The sequence below is a fragment of the Heterodontus francisci genome, chromosome 24 (genome assembly GCF_036365525.1).
Source record: "Heterodontus francisci isolate sHetFra1 chromosome 24, sHetFra1.hap1, whole genome shotgun sequence".
Classification (NCBI taxonomy): domain Eukaryota; kingdom Metazoa; phylum Chordata; class Chondrichthyes; order Heterodontiformes; family Heterodontidae; genus Heterodontus; species Heterodontus francisci.
The window spans coordinates 40,270,837-40,294,201 of record NC_090394.1 but is presented as its reverse complement, the minus strand read 5'-3'; the positions used below and the strand labels follow the sequence as shown (position 1 = coordinate 40,294,201).

The 23,365-nt window shown below is 43.2% G+C and overlaps 1 protein-coding gene across 1 annotated transcript in view; it reads left to right on the top strand.

Moving 5' to 3' along the window:
• LOC137383327 (probable helicase with zinc finger domain) overlaps positions 1-20,198 on the top strand; it is a 429,894-nt gene extending 409,696 nt beyond the window's left edge. The window contains 2 exon segments of the mRNA XM_068056011.1: positions 6,980-7,235; positions 18,804-20,198. Of these exon segments, the coding sequence (XP_067912112.1) occupies positions 6,980-7,235; positions 18,804-19,093 (546 nt within the window). The 3' untranslated portion in view covers positions 19,094-20,198.
• The last annotated feature ends 3,167 nt before the right edge of the window (positions 20,199-23,365 follow it).

Here is a 23,365-nt window from a genome sequence, read left to right as displayed (position 1 = left end):
CTGGCAGTTGTTTCCTGATATCAGGGTTTCATTCATGAGGATTCAACTGGATAGTCTTGAGAGCTTTGACAACAGAGAATATTTTTTTTAACAACCTTGACCTTTATTTGAATTTAAAAGAAAAGGTTTCCTTCTGCAACGCAGCTAGCTTTTCTTTGAGAAGGTCATGGTATATAGCACTTAACCTTTAAAGGAGGCGATCAGCTCGATGGGCACCGTCTGAACCATTCAGACATTTTGTCCTTTCAGTTTCATATGGAAGCATAGATATAAAATCACCAGTTATCATAAGAGGTGACTTTGCACCAGACACTGCACTGAGACCATTTTAAAACCTACAAGTCAAAAGGCAAAGAGGAGTTCCCTGATCAGGACTTTTCGTACTTTGGTCTTCGCTTTTAGACGGGCACGGTTGAACAACCTGCCACCTGATCTTGAGTGGAGGAAAATTCCTTCTTCTGAGGACTTGAATGCATGTGACAGCAGCAGGGAGAAGAAGATCCCAAACAGTGTTGGTGCGAGAACACAGCCCTGTTTCACGCCACTCAGGATTGGAAAGGGGTCTGATGAGGCACCACTATGCTGAATTGTGCCTTTCATATTGTCATGGAATGAGATGATGATACTTAGTAGCTTTGGTGGGCATCCAATCTTTTCTAGTCGTCTGAAGAGACCACTTCTGCTGACTCGGTCAAAGGCTTTGGTGAGATCAATGAAAGCAGCGTAGTGGGGCATCTGTTGTTCACGGCATTTCTCCTGTATCTGACGAAGGGAGAACAGCATGTCAATGGTGGATCTCACTGCTCGAAAGCCACACTGTGCCTCAGGATAGACACGCTGAGCCAGCTTCTGGAGCCTGTTTAAAGCGACACGAGCGGAGACCTTCCCCACTATGCTGAGCAGGGAGATTCCACGGTAGTTGTTGCAGTCACCACGGTCACCCTTGTTCTTATAGAGGGTGATGATATTGGCATCGCGCATGTCATGTGGTACTGCTCCCTCATCCCAGCACAGGCAAAGCAGTTCGCGCAGAGCTGAAAGTATAGCAGGCTTGGAACTCTTGATGATTTCAGGGGTAATGCCGTCCTTCCCAGGGGCTTTTCCGCTGGCTAGAGAATCAATGACATCACTGAGTTCCGATTTTGTTGGCTGTTCGTCCAGCTCATCCATGACTGGCAGAGACAGGGTTGCATTGAGGGCGGTCTCAGTGACAACATTTTCCCTGGAGTACAGTTCTAGGTAGTGTTCCACCCAGCGGTCCATTTGTTTGCGTTGGTCAGTGATTGTGTCCCCTGATTTAGATTTGAGGGGGGCAATCTTCTTGACGGTTGGCCCAAAAGCTCTCATAATGCCATCATACATCCCTCTGATATTTCCTGTGTCAGAGGCCAGCTGGATATGACTGCATAGTGTTGCCAGTAGTCATTTGCGCACCGCCTGGCTGTTCTCTGTGCAGTGCTTCTGGCAACTTTAAGTGCTAACTCGCTGGGGGCTTTCTTGTCGTTCAGCAGTGCAATGTGCTTAGCGGTTATGACAGGTTCCAGCTCTTCAATGTGAGATTGAAAGCAGTCTGCATTCCGCTTCACACATCGACAGGTTGGCGGCTGCCTGCAATGAATTTGGCCTAACCATCAGCCTCAAGAAAACGAACATCATGGGACAGGATGTCAGAAATGCCCCATCTATCAATATCGGCGATCACACTCTGGAAGTGGTTCAAGAGTTCACCTACCTAGGCTCAACTATCACCAGTAACCTGTCTTTCGATGCAGAATTAAACAAGTGCATGAGAAAGGCTTCCTCTGCTATGTCCAGACTGGCCAAGAGAGTGTGGGAAAATGGCGCACTGACACAGAACACAAAAGTCCAAGTATATCAAGCCTGTGTCCTCAGTACCTTGCTCTACGGCAGCGAGGCCTGGACAACGTACGTCAGCCAAGAGCGACGTCTCAACTCATTCCATCTTCGCTGCCTCCGGAGAATCCTTGGCATCAGGTGGCAGGACCGTATCTCCAACACAGAAGTCCTCGAGGTGGCCAACATCCCCAGCATATTCTTTTGGGCCTCCTTATCTCGAGAGACAATGGATACGCGCCTGGAGGTGGTCAGTGGTTTGTGAGGCAGCGCCTGGAGTGGCTATGAAGGCCAATTCTAGAGTGACAGGCTCTTCCACAGGTGCTGCAGAGAAATTTGTTTGTCGGGGCTGTTGCACAGTTGGCTCTCCCCTTGCGCCTCTGTCTTTTTTCCTGCCAACTGCTAAGTCTCTTTGACTCGCCACATTTTAGCCCTGTCTTTATGGCTGCCCGCCAGCTCTGGCGAACGCTGGCAACTGACTCCCATGACTTGTGATCAATGTCACAGGATTTCATGTCGCGTTTGCAGACGTCTTTAAAGCGGAGACATGGACGGCCGGTGGGTCTGATACCAGTGGCGAGCTCTCTGTACAATATGTCTTTGGGGATCCTGCCATCTTCCATGCAGCTCACATGGCCAAGCCATCTCAAGCGCCGCTGACTCAGTAGTGTGTACAAGCTGGGGATGTTGGCCGCCTCGAGGACTTCTGTGTTGGAGATACGGTCCTGCCACCTGATGCCAAGGATTCTCCGGAGGCAGCGAAGATGGAATGAATTGAGACGTCGCTCTTGGCTGACATATGTTGTCCAGGCCTCGCTGCCATAGAGCAAGGTACTGAGGACACAGGCCTGATACACTCGGACTTTTGTGTTCTGTGTCAGTGCGCCATTTTCCCACACTCTCTTGGCCAGTCTGGACATAGCAGTGGAAGCCTTACCCATGTGCTTGTTGATTTCTGCATCTAGAGACAGGTTACTGGTGATAGTTGAGCCTAGGTAGGTGAACTCTTGAACCACTTCCAGAGCGTGGTCGCCAATATTGATGGATGGAGCATTTCTGACGTCCTGTCCCATGATGTTCGTTTACTTGAGGCTGATGGTTAGGCCAAATTCATTGCAGGCAGCCGCAAACCTGTCGATGAGACTCTGCAGGCACTCTTCAGTGTGAGATGTAAAAGCAGCATCGTCAGCAAAGAGGAGTTCCCTGATGAGGACTTTCCGTACTTTGGACTTCGCTGTTAGACGGGCAAGGTTGAACAACCTGCCCCCTGATCTTGTGTGGAGGAAAATTCCTTCTTCAGAGGACTTGAACGCATGTGAAAGCAGCAGGGAGAAGAAAATCCCAAAAAGTGTGGGTGCGAGAACACAGCCCTGTTTCACGCCACTCAGGATAGGAAAGGGCTCTGATGAGGAGCCACCATGTTGAATTGTGCCTTTCATATTGTCATGGAATGAGGTGATGATACTTAGTAATCTTTTCTAGTAGTCTGAAGAGACCACGTCTGCTGACGAGGTCAAAGGCTTTGGTGAGATCAATGAAAGCAATGTAGAGGGGCATCTGTTGTTCACGGCATTTCTCCAGTATCTGACGAAGGGAGAACAGCATGTCAACGGTCGATCTCTCTGCACGAAAGCCACACTGTGCCTCAGGGTAGACGCGCTCGGCCAGCTTCTGGAGCCTGTTCAGAGCAACTCGAGCAAAGACTTTCCCCACTATGCTGAGCAGGGAGATTCCACGGTAGTTGTTGCAGTCACCGCGGTCACCTTTGTTTTTATAGAGGGTGATGATATTGGCATCGCGCATGTCCTGGGGTGCTGCTCCCTCGTCCCAGCACAGGCATAGCAGTTCATGTAGTGCTGAGAGTATAGCAGGCTTGGCACTCTTGATTATTTCAGGGGTAATGCTGTCCTTCCCAGGGGCTTTTCCGCTGGCTAGAGAATCAATGACATCACTGAGTTCCGATTTGGTTGGCTGTATGTCCAGCTCATCCATGACTGGTAGAGGCTGGGCTGCATTGAGGGCAGTCTCAGTGACAGCATTCTCCCTGGAGTACAGTTCTAGGTAGTGCTCAACCCAGCGGTCCATTTGCTTGTGTTGGTCAGTTATTATGTCTCCTGATTTAGATTTGAGGGGCACCCTACTAAGCCAGCGGCGCCTGAGATGGCTTGGCCATGTGAGCCGCATGGAAGATGGCAGGATCCCCAAGGATACATTGTACAGCGAGCTCATCACTGGTACCAGACCCACCGGCCGTCCATGGCTCCGCTTTAAAGACGTCTGCAAACGCAACATGAAGTCCTGTGACATTGATCACAAGTCGTGGGAGTCAGTTGCCAGCGATCGCCAGAGCTGGCGGGCAACCATAAAGGCGGGGCTAAAGCGTGGCAAGTCGAAGAGACTTAGCAGTTGCAGGAAAAAAGACAGAAGCGCAAGGAGAGAGCCAACTGTGTAACAGCCCTGACAACCAATTTTGGAAGAGTCTGTCACTCTAGAATTGGCCTTTATAGCCACTCCAGGCGCTGCTCCACAAACCACTGACCACCTCCATGCGCTTACCCATTGTCTCTCGAGACAAGGAGGCCAAAGAAGAAGAAGATATATATATATATACCCCTACATTATGAAACTCCCTACCTTCTTAGTCTATGATCTACAGGCTCCTGAAGTCCATGCGAATTCCTGTTTGTTTATCATCTCTTTTTTTTGGCAACCTGTTTTATGGGGCCTAAGCTCTAAACCTGGGTTTCTGAATTTAAAAAAATACAGTACATTTGATCTAACTCGGACACATCAAGCAGTTTACAAATATAATTGCTTATTGTTAGCATAATTAAATGACCTAACAAAACAATATTTTTTTGTTCCTCAAGGAGAAATGGTACTAAAGTTGCCCACCCTTAAGTTAGACAAATCACTGAGACTTAATGGTTTGCATCTGAATATCCTGAGGGAACAAATAGCGGAGGCTGTAACTATAGTTCTCTAGAATTCTATGAATTTGAAAATTGTACCAGAAGATTGTGGAAAATGTGACTTTGCTCTTCAAAAAAGGAGAGTAAGATAAGCCAAGAAATCAACCCAGTTGTTGCTGAACCACTAGAATTTAGAATATGGGATGAATTATTAAATACTTGGAAAGTTATGACCAGACAGTACAGATTTCTAACATGATCATAATGACCAACCTTTTAAAAAATGGGAGGACTTTAGATTCCTGGGACATTGGGGCCAGTTCTGTGACAGGAGGGAACTGTTCAAATAGACAGGTTGCACCTGAACAGAGCTGGGACCAATATAACTGTGTAACAGCCCTGACAACCAATTTTATCTGCAGCACCTGTGGAAGAGTCTGTCACTCTAGAATTGGCCTTTATAGCCACTCCAGGCGCTGCTCCACAAGCTACTGACCACCTCCAGGCGCTTACCCATTGTCTCTCGAGACAAGGAGGCCAAAGAAGAAGAAGAACCTGAACAGAGCTGGGACCAATATCCTTGCGGCAGGTTAGGCAGTGTTCGGGGAGGGTTTAAGTTAATTCAGTTGGGAGTTGGGTACCAAGATGTAGTATTAAAAAGTAGAAACAAGGTGCACAAAGAACTTGGAGAGACAACTAGAGTTAGAAATAGTACAGGATTAGGTGGGATCATAGAAAGTACAGAGAGGTCTACATTAGGTTTGGAGTGCATGTGTGCCAATGCAAGAAGTGTGGTTAATAAGGTTGGTGAGCTACAGGCCCAAATATAATCTAGTGGTAATAACTGAGACCTAGCTCAAAAAGGGAGAGAACTGGATGCTTAATATTCCAGGGTACAAGGTATTCAGGAAAGATAAGGAAGGGAAAAACAAGAGTTAGTAGTTTTGTTTATGGAAAATATTACAATGTGAGAAAGAATTGTCTTTGAGGACAAAGACAGAATCTATTTGGTTGGAGTTGAGAAACAATAAAGGGGCTATTCTGCTATTTGGTATATTTTATAAGCCACCAAATAGTGGGAAGGAATAGAGGAGCACATTTGCAAAGAAATTACTGAGGGGTGCAAGAACTTCAGAGTAGTGATAATGGGAAACTTCATCTACCCCAATCTTGAACAGAGCATTAATTGTGTTAAGGGCAAAGAAGGGGAGGAATTTCTGAAGTTCAGGACAATTTTCTTGATCAGTATGTTCACTGCCCAATGTTCCGGGGTATGAAGTGGATCAAGTGGGGAATGACACAGTTGGGTGTACCTCTGGAATATTGTAAGGTTTAGAACGAGATGATGCAGATTTAAAGTGATTGGAAAAAGAACCAAAGGTGACTTGGGGAAATTTATTTTTAATGCAGTGAGTGGGTTACGATCTGGAATGCACTGTCTGAAAGAGTGGTGGAGGGAAATTCAGTTGTGGCTTTCAACAGGGAATTGGATAAATAATTCTTGTTTCCATTTCCTGTTTTAATGAATGAATTTTTTTCCTTAAAGTTGTAGCCTTGACTTTGGTCCCTTCATTCTGAATTGAAGAACTTTTATCACTTCAGAAGGGGAAAAAAGCAAAAACTTCAAATAAGTAACTAACCCACTAATTAGGTTATAAAGTCTTTTATTTTGCCAACCAAGGACAAATATAATTACAATTGTAGGACACTAGATAACAGAGGATCTTAAAGCTAACAACACCTCCACTTTGTGCATTCTACCATATTACCATTCTCACATGATTTGCACCTTCCTCAGTCATACTGTTATAGCAGTACTATGCGATCTGAAGCTGGTTTACCTGACTGACAATGACTGGATCAAATTACACATTCCAGACAAACTGTTGGGTGTGTTTTCATCTCCAAGAGGATCAATCAGAAATATGGTCCAACCCCACTTGTGTTGCAAATAAACATGACAGTACTTAATACACATGCCCGTGATCTGTAAGTGTTTAATGGTTCAGGTCAGGTTAGGCACACAGCAAAGCTCCCTTTAAATCTGACCATAAAATACCTGACTTGTGCATGTTTGATGCTGAAAATGGATCTTATAGTAAGCAAATATTCTCTACTATAGCAATGAGATGCTTATATTGTATACTGAACTGCCTCATTCAGTTTTGATTTAAGTTCTTTGATTGCATACTTTACTTTATTTCCCTTTCCAGTCTGAAGTCCGAGTGACGGGCAGGCCACTGTATCAGAGGCATTCTGCATCCAGCCCTCTGGGAACATCCTCCATGGAAAGCAGCCAGGGACCAAGTCCATACTGCAGCCCAAATCAGCAGCTATCACCTGTCCCAGCCAACCAGTTGCCGGTGGGGGACCCAGATGAAGAGCTTTATAGCACCATCAGCAATTACAACGTCCAGTCCCCTGCATTGAGTCCAGAAAGAATTGTATACAATGGGCAGTTTTTAACAGGTATTCACATTTCACTTTGTAATAATTGGAATCCTTTTAATGTTTTCAAAGATTTTTCTCCCAGTTTAGTAATGGAGATTACCTATTTTAAAATAATTACTGTCTGTTTTTGGGGCAGAGCCAATGTTGCTGCACTATGCTGTTCACAAAATGGCAGGAGGTGAAATCATGACTAGGAAATCTGGTGCCACTGCGAACAAGGAGAAAGCAAAACAAGCCGTTCCTGTTCAGATTTCAACACTACTTCTCAGAAATAGTTTGAGGGATTTGCCCTGGTGCTCATTTGCATTTGATTCAATTAATTGATCCATTTGAGAAACTTGTATCAATTGCAGTGAGCATGCCTGGAACAATTCTTGTTCAGAGCTTCTTACAACCTGTGTTGGATCAAAGCTTCTCTGTTGCTGACAAGTGATAATCATGCAGTAGATTTTCCAGTTGGTGGTTTTCTTGTACAAATACTTGGTATTTGCAGACATAATTCCTTTCTGTGTTTTTTAAAACACAAACTGGTTAATTCCTGCATTAAACTAGCGCAGAGGAGAAATATACTGTGAGGCAATTAAGCATTTGTATAACAACAGTGACTGGAATATCTACTGCTAATATTTACAGAAATGCTGCTTGGTGTTGAAGTGTTTTCAACTGGCATAAATGAATTAGAAAATACTATACACACTTGTGGCAGGAACTGACCTTTTTTTGATGGTAATCCACTGTTGGCATCAGCTGTAGTTAATTCATCACAATCATTAATCATTCAGTATGGACATCATAGCAATCAGTGGCCAAATCCAACGTGCCACATGTATAGCACAAAAAAAATAACAGGCAGGAGTAATTTTAAGTTTGGAATCTCATCTTGGGGATAATATGGTCACAAGCTTCCCAAACTTCAGTTTTAACGTGTTATTATGTCATCTGTCCTTTTGGTGTGATTGTGGCCCTTTTGTCATTCCTGAGTGTTGTCATTGTATGTCAAATGAATGCTTTCATTTTCAGTTCTGTTAGAAGCTCAATCAGGTAAATCTATATGCGTACAAAAACAAAATACTGAAGATGCTGGAAACTGAAATAAAAACATAAAATGCAGGAAATACTCAGCAGGTCAAGCAGTATCTGTGGAGAGAGAAACGGTGTTAATTTATCCAGTCAATGACCTTTCATTAGAACTGAGAAAAGTTAGAAATGTAATAGGTTTTAAGCAGGTGAAATGGGAGAGGGTGAAACAAAACAAAAGGGAAGGTCTGCGATAGGGTGTAAAACAGGAGAGATTAAATGACAAAAAAGTTGGTGGTGCAGGGCCAAAGGAAGTGGTAATGGGACAAGTGAAGAAACAAAAGATGTGTCGAGAGGAGGTGTGAATGGCAGAATGATGAACAGCTGCCGTCCAAAAGCAAAACAGGTAAAACGAGAGGAAAACCGAAACCTGTGAAGACAAAGGAAACAAAATGGGGGCAGAGATTACAGCCTGAAATTGTTGAACTCCATGTTGAGTCCAGAAAGCTGTAAAGTGCCTAATCGAAAGATGAGGTGCTTTCCTCAAACTTACGTTGAGTTTCATTGGAACACTGCAGGAGGCCGAGGACAGAGAAGTCAGCGTGAGAGCAAGGTGGAGAATTAAAGTGGCAGGTGACTGAAGCATTAGGGTCACACTTGCAGACTGAAGGGAGGAATTCCGCAGAGCGGTTACCCAATCTGCGTTTGGTCTCCCATTGTAGAGCAGGCCACATTGTGAGCAGTGAATACAGTATACTAAATTGAAAGAAGTACATATAAATCACTGTTTCACCTGGAAGGAGTGATTGGGACCTTGGGCAGTGAGGAGCAAGGAGGTGAAAGGGCGGGTGTTGCATCTCCTGCACTTTCATGGAAAGGTATGATGGGAAGGGGAGGGGGTGTTGTGGAGGGAACGGTTCCTTCGGAATGCTGAAAGGGGAAGGGAAGAGAAGATGTGTCAGGTGGTGGCATCATGCAGGAGATGCTGGAAATGGCGGAAGATGATACATGCTGGGGTGGAAGTTGAGGACCAGGTGAACCCAATCCTGGTTCTGGGTAGGAAGGGAAGGGGTGAGAGCGGAAGTGCGTGAAATAGGACAGATACGGTCGGGGGTCCTGTCAACCATGGTGGGGGGGAATCCTCAGTTAAGGAAAAAGGCAGACATATCAGAACCGCAGATATGGAAGGTTGCATCATTGGAACAGATGAGACCAAGATGGAGAAACTGGGAGAAGGGAATGGAGTCCTTACTGGAAGTATGGTGTGAGGAAGTGTAGTCACAGTAGCTGTGTGAGTGAGTGGGCTTATAGTGGATATTCGTTGACAGCCGAGACAGAGAAATCGAGGAAGGGAAGAGTTGGAGATGCACCATGTGAAGGTGAGAGAAGGGTGAAAATTGGAAGCAAAGTTTATGAAATTTTCCAGTTCAGGGCAAGAGCAGGAAATAACACCAATACAGTTATCAATGTACTGGAAAAAGAGGTGAGGGAGGAGGCCTGGGTAGGATGTGAACAACGAATGTTCCTCACATCTTACAAAAAGACAGGTGGAGCTAGGACCTATGTGGATACTAGAGAGCACTGCGAGAACAAATCAACAAAAAAAAATCAAGAAGTGACATCACAGGACAGCAGATAGGTCATTGGTTGGTGAATTTTAAGCGTTTTTTTCATCTAAACTTGGGCAGTGGTTTAAACTAGGACTGGGAAGCTATTAAGTACTGAAATAAATTGATAGCTTAACTAGTTAAACTACTTAATAAAACTACAAATAAGTAAAACATTTAAGTTAAATCGCTATAAAATAAAGTGACACCCGCACAAGAGAAGCAGCTGCTTGGTGAGTAGCTGGTCAGTCTATTTATTTATGACGACATTATTTTGGTTAAGTCAGCTAATCGTCTAACAGAGGCATGGCAGGGCATCTTGTGTCCAGGACAACCATATGTGCAGTAAATATCATCAGGTGGAGTAGCTCGAGCTCCAGGTTTCAGGGCTTGAGCAGCAGCTGGTGTCACTGCAGTGCATCTGCGAGGAGGAGAATTTTGTGGATAGCACGTTTCTGGATGTGGTCACTCTGCAGCTTAAAGATATGCAGGCAGAGAAGGAATGGGTGACTGCCAGGCAGTCAAGGAGGGCCAGGCAGGTCGTGCAGACGTTTCCAGCGTGCATCTCATTCTCCAACTGGTATTTGCAATCATCTTCAATCAGAAGTGCCAAATGGGTGATCCATCTCTGCCTTCTATTGAGGTCCCCAGCATCACAGATGCTAATCTTCAGCTAAGTGAATTCACCCCACCTGAAATCAACAAACAACTGAATGTACTGGATACAGCAAAGGCTATGGGCCCTGACAACATCCCAGCTGTAATACTGAAGACTTTTACTCCAGAACTAGCTGCACCCCTAGCCATGCTGTTTCAGTACAGCTGCAACACTGGCATCTACCTGACAATGTAGAAAATTGCCCAGGTTTGTCCTATCCACAAAAAGCAGGACAGCTCCAATCTTGCCAATTACAGCCCCATCAGTCTACTCACAATCATCAGCAAAGTGATGAAAGATGTCACTGAAGGTGCTATCAAGCAACACTTACTCGGAAATAAACTGCTCACCATTGTACAGTTTAGGTTCTGCCAGGGCCACTCTGCTCCAAACCACATTACAGCCTTGGCCTAAACAAGGACAAAAGAGGTGAAAGTGATTGCCCTTGACTTCAAGACAGCATTTGACCAAGTGTGCCATCAAGGAGCTCGAGCAAAATTAAGGTCAATGGGAATCCACTCATTGAAGTCATACTAAGCACATAGGAAGATGGTTGTGGTTATTGGAGGCCTATCATCTGAGCCCCAGGACATCGCTGCAGAAGTTCCTCAAGGGAGTGTCCTAGGCTCAAATATCTTCAGCTCCTTCATTCATGATCTTCCCTCCATTTTAAGGTCAGAAGTGGGGATGCTCGCTGATGATTGCACAGTGTTCAGTACCATTCGCAATTCCTCAAATATTGAAGCAGTTCATGCCCACATGTGGCAAGACCTGGATGACATTAACGCTTGGGCTGCTAAGTGGCAAGTAATATTCGCGCCACACAAAGTGCAGGCAATGACCATCTCCAACAAGAGAGAATCTAACTATCTCCTCTTGATATTCGTTGGCATTACCATTGCTGAATTCCCCCACCATCAACATCCTGGGCATTACCATTGACCAGAAACATAACGGGACCAGGCACATTGATACAAGAGCAAGTCAGAGGCTGGGAGTTCTTCGGCGAGTAACTCACTTGATGACTCCACAAAGCCTGCCCACCATCTACAAGGCACAAGTCAAGAGTGTGATAGAATACTCTCCACTTGCCTGGATGAGGTAGAAAGAGGGAGGAGGTCTTGCAGGCTAGGCTATAGGGAGCTAGGAAAGAAACTAGCAAGCAGGACCTCAAAGATCTCCAGATTGTTCCCAGTGCCACGTGCTAGTGAGTATAGAAATAGGAGGCTAGAACAGTTGAATATATGGCTAGAGAACATAAAAACATAGGAAATAGGAGCAGGAGTTCGTCATTCGGCCCCTCGAGCCTGTTCCACCATTCAACTAGATTATGGCTGATCTACCTCGATGTCATTTTCCTGCACTGTCCCCATATCCCTTGATGCCTTTACTATCTAGAATCTATCGATCTCCATCTTGCACCTACTCTAAGAAAGCCTCAACCCTCTGAGTGAAGAAATTCCTTCTCATCTCATTCTGAGACTCTGTCCCCTGATTCTAGACCCACCAGCCAGAGGAAACATCCTTCCTGCATCTACTCTGTCGAGCCCTGTAAGAATTTTGTATGTTTCAATGAGATCACATCTCATCTAAACGCGAGAGAATACAGGCCGAGCCTGCTCAATCTCTCCGTGTAGGACAAACCTGCCATCCTAGGAATTAGTCTGGTGAACCTTCATTGCACTCCCACTGTGGCAAGTATATCCTTCCTTAGGTAAGGAGACCAAAACTGTACTCAAAACTTCAGATGTGGTCTTTACTCCTGTACTCAAATCCCTCTTGCAATAAAGGCCAACATGCCATTTGCCTTCCCAATTGCTTGCTGCACCTGCACGTTGGCTTTTAGTGACTTGTGAACAAGGATACTCAGATCCCTTTGGACATCAACACTTCCCAATCTCTCTCCATTTCAGAAATAAACTGCACTTCTATTTTTCCTACCAAAGTGGATAACTTCACATTTTTTCACATTGTATTCCATCTGCCATGTTTTTGCCCACTCATTTAGCCTGTATAAATTCCCTTGAGGTCTCTTTGCAAACTCCTCACAACTCATTCCCACCTAGTTTTGTGTCATCAGCAAACTTGGAAATATTACATTTGGTCTCACCATGCAAATCATTGCTGGATTGTGAATAGCTGGGGCCCAAGCACTGATCCTTGTGGTACCCCACTAGTCACAGCCTGCCATCCTGAGAATGACCCATTTATTCCTACTCACTGTTTTCTGTCCGTCAACCAATTCTCAATCTATGCCCCCAATCCCATGTGCTCTAATTTTGTTTACTTAACCTCCTGTGTGGGACCTTATTGAAAGCCTTCTGAAAGTCCAAATATACCACGTCCACTGGTTCCCCCTTATCTATTCTGTTAATTACATCCAGAAAACTCCAACAGGTTTGTCAAACATGATTTCCCTTTCATAAATCCATGATGACTCTTCCCAATCCTACCATTATTTTCTAAGTGTCCAGATATCACATCCTTTATAATAGATTCTAGCATTTTCCCTACAACTGATGTCAGGCTAACAGGTTTGCAGTTCCCTGTTTTCTCTCTCTCCCTCCTTTCTTAAATAGTGGTGTTACATTTGCAGCCTTCCAATCGGCAGGAATAGTTCCAGAATCTATAGAATTTTGAAAGATGACCACCTATGCATCCACTATCTGTATAGCCACCTCTGTCAACACTTTGGGATGTAGATCATCAGGTCCAAGGGATTTATCAACTTTCAATCCCATTAATTTTTTTCAGTTCCCCATTTTCACTAGTGCTAATTTCTTTCAGTTCCCCATTTTCACCAGTCCTTTAGTTCTCTAGAATTTTTGGGATGTTTTTTCTATCTTCCGCTGTGAAGACTGACCCAAAGTATTTGTTTAGTTTCTTTGCCATTTCCCTATTCCCCATTATAAATTCTCCTGTCTCTGCCTGTAATGGGCCCACATTTGTCTTTGTTAATCTTTTTACATAACTGCAGAAGCTTTTACAGTCCATTTTTATGTTTCTCGCTAGTTTATTTTCATATTCTGTTTTCCCTTTCTTTATCAGTTTTTTGGCCCTCCTTTGCTGAATTCTAAAATGCTTCCAATCTTCAGGCTTACTTTTTTGGCAATTTTCTAAGCTTCTTTTTTTGATCTAATACAATCTTTAACTTTTCTCGTTAGCCACTGTTGGATCACTTTTTCTGGTGGATTGTTGTGCCTGTGTTGTAAACCATGTATTAATTCTTTAAATACTAGCCATTGCCTATCTACCTTTTAATGTAGTTTCCCAAACTACCACAGCCAACTGGCCCCTCATATCTTCAAAGTTTCCTTTGTTTAGAATTAAGACCCATGTTTTGGATTGAACTACATCACTTTCAAACTTAATGTAAAATTCTAACATATTATGGTCACTCTTCCCTAAAGGCTCCTTCGCATCAAGATTATTGATTAGCCCTTTCTCATAGCACAATATTAAATCTAAAATAGCCCATTCTCTAGTTGGTTCCACAACATACTGTTCTGGAAAACCATTTCATATACATTCCAGGAATTCGTCCTCCAGAGCTTTAGTGCTAATTAGGTTTACCCAGTCTATATGTAGATTAGATTCCCCATCATTACTGTGTTACCCTTGTTAAATGCACCTCTAATTTCCTGATTTATACAGAAGAGCGAAATGGTGCAGAAGGGAGAGATTTAGATTCCTTGGACATTGGGACCGGTTCTGGGGGAGATAGGCCCTGTACAGACTAGACAAGTTGCACCTGAATAGAGCCAGGTCCAATGTCCTTGTGGGGTGGTTTGCTAGTGCTGAACTCAATTGGCAGGGAGATGGAAACCAGGGCGTAACATTAGAGAGGAGAAATTAGGTGCACAAAGAATTTGTCGAGAAAGATAGCACTGGTGTTAGGTGGGATCAGGGGAAGAGGGAATTCAATAAAGTCTAAACTACACTTACTGTGCACATATGTAAACACACAGTGTGGTAAATAAAGTTAGTGAGCTGCAGGCATAGATAGCCAAGTGTGAATATGATGTCATGGCGATAACAGAGACCTGGCTCAAAAAAGGGCAGATCCGTGTACTAAATATTCCTGGATACAAGGTGTTCAGGAAAGATAGGAAAGGGAAGAAAAGAGGAGGGATTGCAGTTTTAATTAAGGAGAATATTACAGTTCTGGAGAGAGAGAGATGTCCATGAGGAGTTCAGGACAGAATCTATTTGGTTAGAGCTAGGAAACAATAGTAATATCATTGCATTACTGGGTGTATTATATATGCCACCAACTAGTAGGAAAGAAATGAAGGATCAAATTTGCAAGAAAATTACAGAGAGGTGCAAAAACTATAGAATAGTCATAATGGGAAACTTTAATTTTCCTAATTATGGACTGGGATAGTAATAGTGTAAAGGGCAGAGAGGGGAAAGAATTTATTAAGTGTGTTCAGGATAATTTTCTAGATCAGTATGTTTCCAGTCCAACGAGGATGGAAGCATTGCTGGATCTGGTTCTGGGAAATAAGGTGGGTCAAGTGAATCAGTTGTCAGTAGGCGAACAGTTAGGCAACAGTGATCATAATATCATCAGGTTTAAGTTAGCTATGGAAAGGGACAAGGAGCAATCCAGAGTCAAAATAATTAATTGGGGGTGGGCCAATTTCAATGGGGTGAAAACAGATCTGACCCAGGTAAATTGGAATCAAAGATTGGCAGGCAAAACTGTTATGGAACAATGGGCTGCCTAAAGAGGAGATGGGTCAGGTATAGTCGAGATGCATTCCCAAGAGGGACTAAGGTAAGTCAAAAAAAACCAGAGTTCCCTGGATGACAAAAGATATAGAGCGTAAGATGAAACTGGAATAATAAGACACATGTCAGCTTGATAATATAGGTGATAATCAGACTGAATATGGAAAGTTCAGAGGGGAAATGGAAAAAAGAAATGAGAAGCAAAGACAGAATATGAGAAGAAACTGGCAGGTAACATAAAAGAGAATACAAAAGTCTTCTAAAGGCATATAAATAGTAAAAGGGTGGTTAAAAGGAGGAGTAGAACTGATTCGGGACCAAAAAAGAAGATTTACGCATGGAGGCAGAGGGAATGGTTGAGTACTTTGCACCTGTCTTTACCAAGGAGGAAGATGCTGTCAAAGTTGTAAAGAGGAGGTAGTTGAGCCACTGGATGAGGTATAAATTGATAAAGAGGAGGTGTTAGAAAGGCTGGATGGGCTTAAAGTTGATAATTCACTAGAACTGGATCAGATGCATCTGAGGGTACTGATGGAAGTAAGGGCAGAAATTGCAGAGGCACTGGCCATAATCTTCCAGTCTTCCTTAGATATAGGGGTGGTGCCAGAAGACTGCAGAATTGCAAAGGTTGCATCCTTGTTCAAAAAAGGGTGTAAGGATAAGCCCAGCAACTACTGGCCAGTCAGTTTAACCGCGGTGGTGGGAAAGCTTTTAGAAATGTTAATCTGAGACAAAATTAACAGTCACTTGGACAAAGGTGGACTAATTAAGGAAAGCCAGCATGGATATGTTAAGAGCAAATTGTGTTTAACTAATTTGAGTATTGCTGAAAAAACAGACATGCTGTCGAAGCTTTTTATTTTGCACTCAATCAGGACAGAAACGAGAATGCCAAATTTCAAAGGGAGCAGCGGTTTACACTGCATGAGAAAAGGGTACTGATTGGTTGGCAAGTCGACTCTGGTTGCGGTATTGCCATGGAGAATGCACTAATGAACTAATTTGAATGAATTTTTTGATGAGATAACAGCGAGGGTTGATGAGTGTAATTTAGTTGATGTGGTGTACATGGACTTCCAAAATGCGTTCGATAAAGTGCTACATAACAGGCTTGCCAGTAAAGTTGAATCCCATGGAGTAAAAGGACAGTAGCTGTTGGCTGAGTGACAGGAAACAGAGTAGTGGTGAATGGTTGTTTTTCCAGACTGGAGGAATGTATATAATGGGGTTCCCCAAGGATCAGTATGAGGACCACTGCTTTTCTTGATGTACATTAATGACCTAGACTTGGGTGTGCAGGGGACAGTTTCAAAATTTGTGGATGATACAAAACTTGGAAGTATTGTGAACTGTGAGGAGGATAGTGATAGACTTCAAGAGGACGTAGACAGGCTGGTGGAATGGACGGACACATGGCAGATGAAATTTAATGCAGAGAAGTGTGAAGTGATACATTTTGGTAGGAAGAACAAGGAGAGGCAATGTAAAATAATGGATACAATTCTAAAGGGGGTGCAGAAGCAGAGGGACCTGGGGGTATTTGAGAACAAATTATTGGAGGTGGCAATCAATACAGGTTGAGAAAACGGTTAATGAGGCATATGTGATCCTAGGCTTTATAAACAGAGGCAGAGAGTATAAAAGCAAAGAGGTTGTGATGAACCTTTATAAAACTCTGGTTTGGCCTCAACTGGAGCATTATGTCAAAATCATGAGGGGTCTGAACAGAGTAGATAGGGAGAAACCGTTCCCCTTGGCAGAAGGGTCGACAACCAGAGGATACCTATTTAAGGTACAGGGCGGCACAGTGGTTAGCACCGCAGCCTCACAGCTCCAGGGACCCAGGTTCGATTCTGGGTACTGCCTGTGCGGAGTTTGCAAGTTCTCTCTGTGACCGCGTGGGTTTTCGCCGGGTGCTCCGGTTTCCTCCCACCGCCAAAGACTTGCAGGTGATAGGTAAATTGGCTGTTGTAAATTGCCCCTAGTGTAGGTAGGTGGTAGGGAATATGGGATTACTGTAGGGTTAGTATAAATGGGTGGTTGTTGGTCGGCACAGACTCGGTGGGCTGAAGGGCCTGTTTCAGTGCTGTATCTCTAAATAAATAAATAAAAAAGGTGATTGGCAAAACAACCAGAGGCGACATGAGAAAAAACTTTTTTACGCAGAGAATGATTAGGCTCTGGAATGCACAGCCTGAAAGTGTGATGGAGGCAGATTCAATCGTGGCTTTCAAAAGAGAATTGGATAATTATCTGAAGAGAAAAAATTTGCATGGCTACAGGGAAAAGGCAGGGACCTGCTGAGTTGCTCTTGCAGAGACCCAGCACGGACACGATGGGCTGAATGGCCTTTTTGCCTTAGCCATTCTGTGATTCTATTTATCCAATTTCCTTTTGAAGGCTACCATTGAATCTGTATCCGCTACTGTATCAGGCAGTGCATTCCAAATCCTAACCAGTTGTTGCATGAGAATGGCTTTTATTCATGTCATCTCTGGTTCTTTTGCCAATTACATTAATTCTGCGTCCTCTGCTTATTAATCCTTCAGCCTTTGGAAACTATTTCTCATTTACTGTACCTAAACCTTTCATGATTTTAAACACTTCTATCAAATCTCCTCTTAGCCTTCTCTTCTCTAGGGAAAAGAACTACAGCTTCTCCAGTCTATCCACATAACTAGTCCCTCATCCCTGGAACCATTTCAATAACTCTCTTCTGTTGCCTCTCAAGCCTTCAGGTCCTTCCTAAAGTGCGATGCTCAGAATTGGACATGATACTAACTTGAGCCTATTCTAGCATTTGGTTAGTTCATCGCTGATCTGTATCTTATCTCCACCTACTTGCCTTGATTCCGTTACCCTTAATACCCTTACCTAACACAAATTTATCAATCTCGGTTTTGAAATTTTCAGTTGACCACCCCACCTGCCCCATCCTCAACATCTTTGGGGGGTGGGGGGAGTTCCAGATTTCCACCACCCTTCGTTTGAAGAAATGTTTCCTGACATCATCCCTGAAACAGTCTAGCTCTAATTTTAAGGTATATCCCCTTATTCTGGACTTTCCCCGCCAGAGAAAATAGTTACTCTCTACTACCCTCTCAAATTATTTAATCTTCTTAAACACCTCAATTAGATCACTCCTGAATCTTGTCTCCCTAGGAGCACAGCCTAGTCTGTGCAATCTATCCTCAGATTTATAGTCTGACCACCCCCAACCCCAAAAATAACAATTATCATATGAGGATATGTGTGCTGTGCGTCTGTATGGTGTGACACAAGTTTGTGTCAAAATACATGTGGTCCCTACCGAACAAGATCCAGCTTCCTTGAGGGGAGCCAGATGATGCTTATTTCTCTCCTCGATACAATTGCAGAGCGACATTGCATAGGCCTGGGTCAGCTTTTAGGTATGGTGCATCTTGTGGGAGGACCAAGAAGGGGAAATAGAGGGGACAATTAAATCTATTACAGAAATAAATGTTAAAATTGATCATTTGTAGAAAAGTTTAGATGACATTACATTTTTACATGGAATTAGCCTATTTTATTTCTCTCTCTTCGTAGGACAAGGTGCTCCAGGTTTTGAGACCGAGGAAGAAGCTGATTGTAACAAAAGTAGGTCCAATGTAAGTCCTCTCACACAGCCCAACCCGCTTCAATACCAGAGTCCATCTAAGTCGATAGAAGGCAAAGGTGCTGCTTCTTATGCCAGTGTTCTTCGAGCTCCACCCAAGACCAGATTGAAGTTGTCTTCAGAAGCAGATAGGAAACCTATTGATCCTATTTCTATATTGCAGGACCTGAGTAAGAGGTCATCCTTAAACGACAGTGGCTACTATTCTTATTTTGAATAATTGAAGTAGCAGATTATGATCTCACGGTTTCATTTATGATGCACTTCTCATTGTTTTCTTTTGAGACATTATTTCTATAGATGCTATATTGGACACATAGAAAGGTGTCATTTGTGAAAAAGTTTCTTTTTACAAAAGCTTTTCATCTCTGCTTATTTGCACATGAACCAGATGAATTCTTTTGAAATGAGTGTTGTGAGTTTTTGTGGGGTTTGTTCTATTTATTTTGTATTTTTGGGAGGGGGAATGTTGTGGTACCAAAGTTTAATTTATACTTTTTATTTTGCTGTTGTTGGTTTTTGTATTAAAATGAGTGTAACTTGTGACTGCAGCCCTCCTCCAGCCATAGAAGAAAGCCAAATGCACTTCTCATAATCACCCTGCCATATTCACTCAGAGCATGGTTGGTAACCAGTTGCAGCTGATGTGAGAGAGAAGCTAAGCCCATTGACATTACAATAATCAGTGTTTGAGAGATCAAGAGTGACATTGCAGGAGAAACACAGTGATATTTTAACTTTTGGTTATTTTCTGTATTTACAGCCCTCCATTCTCACTGAGCTTTGTATTTGTGTTACTGGGAGATTATGCTCTATTGAAGCTGTGATACTGTCTTCCATTGTGAAGATATGACATGGCAAATGTGATGAGCTTTTAACACTGCCACTTCTGACCTTTTGCATTTTCATTTTTCTTTTGAACCTCAACATCCAAGTTATGTATTTGACATTACCCAAAGTCTGTCGTGTTTCTCAATTCTCTTTATGTAGTAATGTATTTAATATGGTATTTAAACAAATCCTTGACTGCGTTCAGCATTTGTGACTGTTGTAATTTTTCAGTTGCTAAGCTACGCTGTGATTTCTTAAACCGCATGGTGTCTACCTTAAATGGTAATGACCTACTTCCTCTGAATTTTCAGTTACTTTCCTCTGTTGCACAGAAAACCTAGTTCAAAACTGTACCAACAGTTGTATGCTTCCAATCTACTGACAGCTCAAGCTGTTCTCTTCAACAAGCTGTGCAGAAATTTTTTTTGATTTTGTCCATTTTGATTTTGTTTTATTTTGGCGAAGTTCCCGCTATTTTTGTTATTTATTGTACATAAAACAACTAATTAAATATTTTGGTGAAAAAACAAAAGCTGCTTCGTATTTTAATTTAAAAGTCTTGCAAAGTGCCATGTCAAACCTTAATGAGCGATCATGTGATGGATAACTTTATGCAACTTACAGTAGGATTTGGGAAAAGAGGCAAAGATTGGTAGAAGCTTCTCATTGACCTTAGAAAGGCACACCAATCAGATCTTGGGCAGGTAAGGAACAAAACATGATCTTCGAATAATGCATTGTGTATTACATGCTGTAATGCATCTGTCATTATAAATTAGCAAATCCTTCAACTTACCAAAGTGACATCACATGACATCTGCTAATAAATTCTTATATATTTTATATTAAAATCACTAGATAGGTCACAACATTTATTTTCCAAATACAGGGAAAACATCTCTGCCCAGCTTCTATGTGAAGATCTATTATAAAAGTATCCACAGTAGGTAGCTGCAGTATTAGTTACACCTGTAGGTAGCGCTGTGATAGACATTTCCAATGCAATTAATTCTTTTGCTTATGAACTAAAGTTATATAACTGCCTCCCTTCATCTGTCTGAGAATAACAGACTCACTAGTTGCCCCAAAAAAATGAGTAGGCACACCTCAAATTCTAGATCTTTTAGAATAATAAGGAATGTTGAACAAAGACTGATCATTCTTAAAATGAAAGTCTCACTTGTTTGGGTGCCCCACTACACCTCAACAGAGTCTCATTTGATCTACCCTGTATCCACCAGTTCTGAATAGCTCAGGTTGACCACTCCCAATAACTCATCCATAATGTTTTACTCTAAGACTCTGCGCAAAGCTTTCAACCAACCTCTGCTGCAGCTTAGTCATCGCAGCTGGAATTGCCTAGAACCAATAAGATGTTTCTGCTCTGTCCTCGAGATATCCAATTCAGGCCATTATGGTCCACTACTCCTTCATGTGTGCAGTTTGTTGAACACCTGAAGATGCAGCTATGGGCTCAGAACCTTAGCCTGCCTCCCTCCACACCACTCGCCCCCACCACTGTCTTGCCTGTCTGTTTCTGTTAACTGCAGTTGCCCTCCAGAGCCTGTTTTCAGTCTTCATCACAAACCTTGGCCCCACTACAACACCCTGAGAGATTTGAAACATCACAGCCCTGCCCCTGCTATGAGAATTATGAGCCCTAAGCCCCTCGCTGTTGAGATGGTTGCTGTGCATTTGCTCCCTCACCCTGTTCTCCTGCTAGTCCCATACCACTCCTCTCTGCATTCCTCTGTTGTGCCATCACCACCTCCCTGTGTCCGTTTTTCTTCTCCCTGCTCTCACCTTTCCATATCCCTTTCTCCCCTCTCTCTTTCCTCTGTCTTTCTCTGTTACCCACCCTATGCTATTTTTCCCATCTTCCCGCTTTGGCAAACCATGCATCAGTCACCTGCCTAATGCATCTGTGAAATGTAGATTGGCTGATGTTGCTTACATACCCTGTGACTGCTTGGAATCAGTCTGAGCCCTAATTGTTAAGTGCTGCGGTACCCTTAACAGACTCGGACAGTGCAATGGAGGAGTTTGACTGGAGTTCAGGCTAATGCATCCAACACAATTCTACCACAGCTTCTCTTTTGAATTGCAGTCTATAAAGGCAATGTTTCTGTGCCAAGTGTGCTGCTGTTTATAGATTTGAGTTGGAGGGTAATAATGGGTGCAACTGTCTATGTCTGGTGCAATCACATCTAACTGCCAACCCTCCTTTTGTCCTCCCCCTCATTCCAAATAACAAATACACCAATTTTCCTATCGCAAAAGCTATTTCAACAATTTCAACAAATGGCAATGGCAACACTCTTAATGCAAAAGCCTAAATTTTCCACTTAGGTGAAAACCCAAACATCAACAATACACTGCTACTGCAGTTTCTGGCGTCAGTCTCAATTTAATAATTCAAGCAAGCTCCCTATGTTATTACCGCCTCTGTTGGGAGCTAGCCATTTGGAGGGACAGGAACTTTCATGCTACTGCAGGAATTAAAGGCCTGCAGCCATTTAATAAGGTGAAGAAATTATTTCACCAATTTGGTCTGCAAGTCAATGTCAATCTGATCTGCTGGAGGGTCCCCAAGTTCTCCGATGATGTAGTTAAAATGCTTCTCTCAGAAGTTAGACTGTGAACAGAATTCCTTTCTGACAAATATATTTTGTTTTGGCCTGGTAGCTGCCCCTTTAAATCAGGCACAATTCGTGATACAATAGCCTCTGGCTAAATCGTTACATATGTTACGAAGTTTGTTGTTTTTTTTCTGCTCATAAGCTTATGAGGAGGTCAAACACAAAAACTCAAACATGTGGGGTGGCACAGTGGCGCAGTGGTTAGCACTGCAGCCTCACAGCTCCAGCGACCCGGGTTCAATTCTGGGTACTGCCTGTGTGGAGTTTGCAAGTTCTCCCTGTGTCTGCGTGGGTTTCCTCCGGGTGCTCTGGTTTCCTCCCACATACCAAAGACTTGCTGGTTGATAGGTTAATTGGCCATTATAAATTGCCCCCAGTACAGGTAGGTGGTAGGGAAATATAGGGACAGGTGGGGATGCAGTATTAGTGTAGGATTAGTATAAATGGGTGGTTGATGGTCGGCACAGAATCGGTGGGCCGAAGGGCCTGTTTCAGTGCTGTATCTCTAAACTAAACTAAACATAATCAGCCTCTGCAATTGGTTCAATTATTTTATATGACAGCCTGTTTTTTTTGAGTGCAACTGGCAGTTATAAACTTTTAATAAACCTTGACAAAAGGTCAAGAGCTATTAAAAGGAGTCGACTGAGAGCAGTTCTTTGAGCTGAGTTGAATAACCTGAAATCTTCACAGAAAGGTAGGTCGATTCTGCTCACTGGGTTTCACTGCAATCTCATGGCTAACAAAGGTAATTCTCACACTCTTCAAAAAAGAGGGAGAAACAGACAAGGCCAGGCTACACAAGAGGTACAGCCTATAGAAGGTCCATTTCTTGACTTGGCTGTTGTGGGATAAGGCTACTTCATTCACTCCTGCCATTTGGGTAGTTCCAGATTAGGGTTATGGTTGACTCAGTTAGCTAGATGGTCAGAGTGTGATGTAGAAAGATGCCAACAGCACAGGTTCAATCCCCGTACCAGTTGTGGTAGTTCATGGAGGCCTGCCTCCCTGCCTTTCCCCAC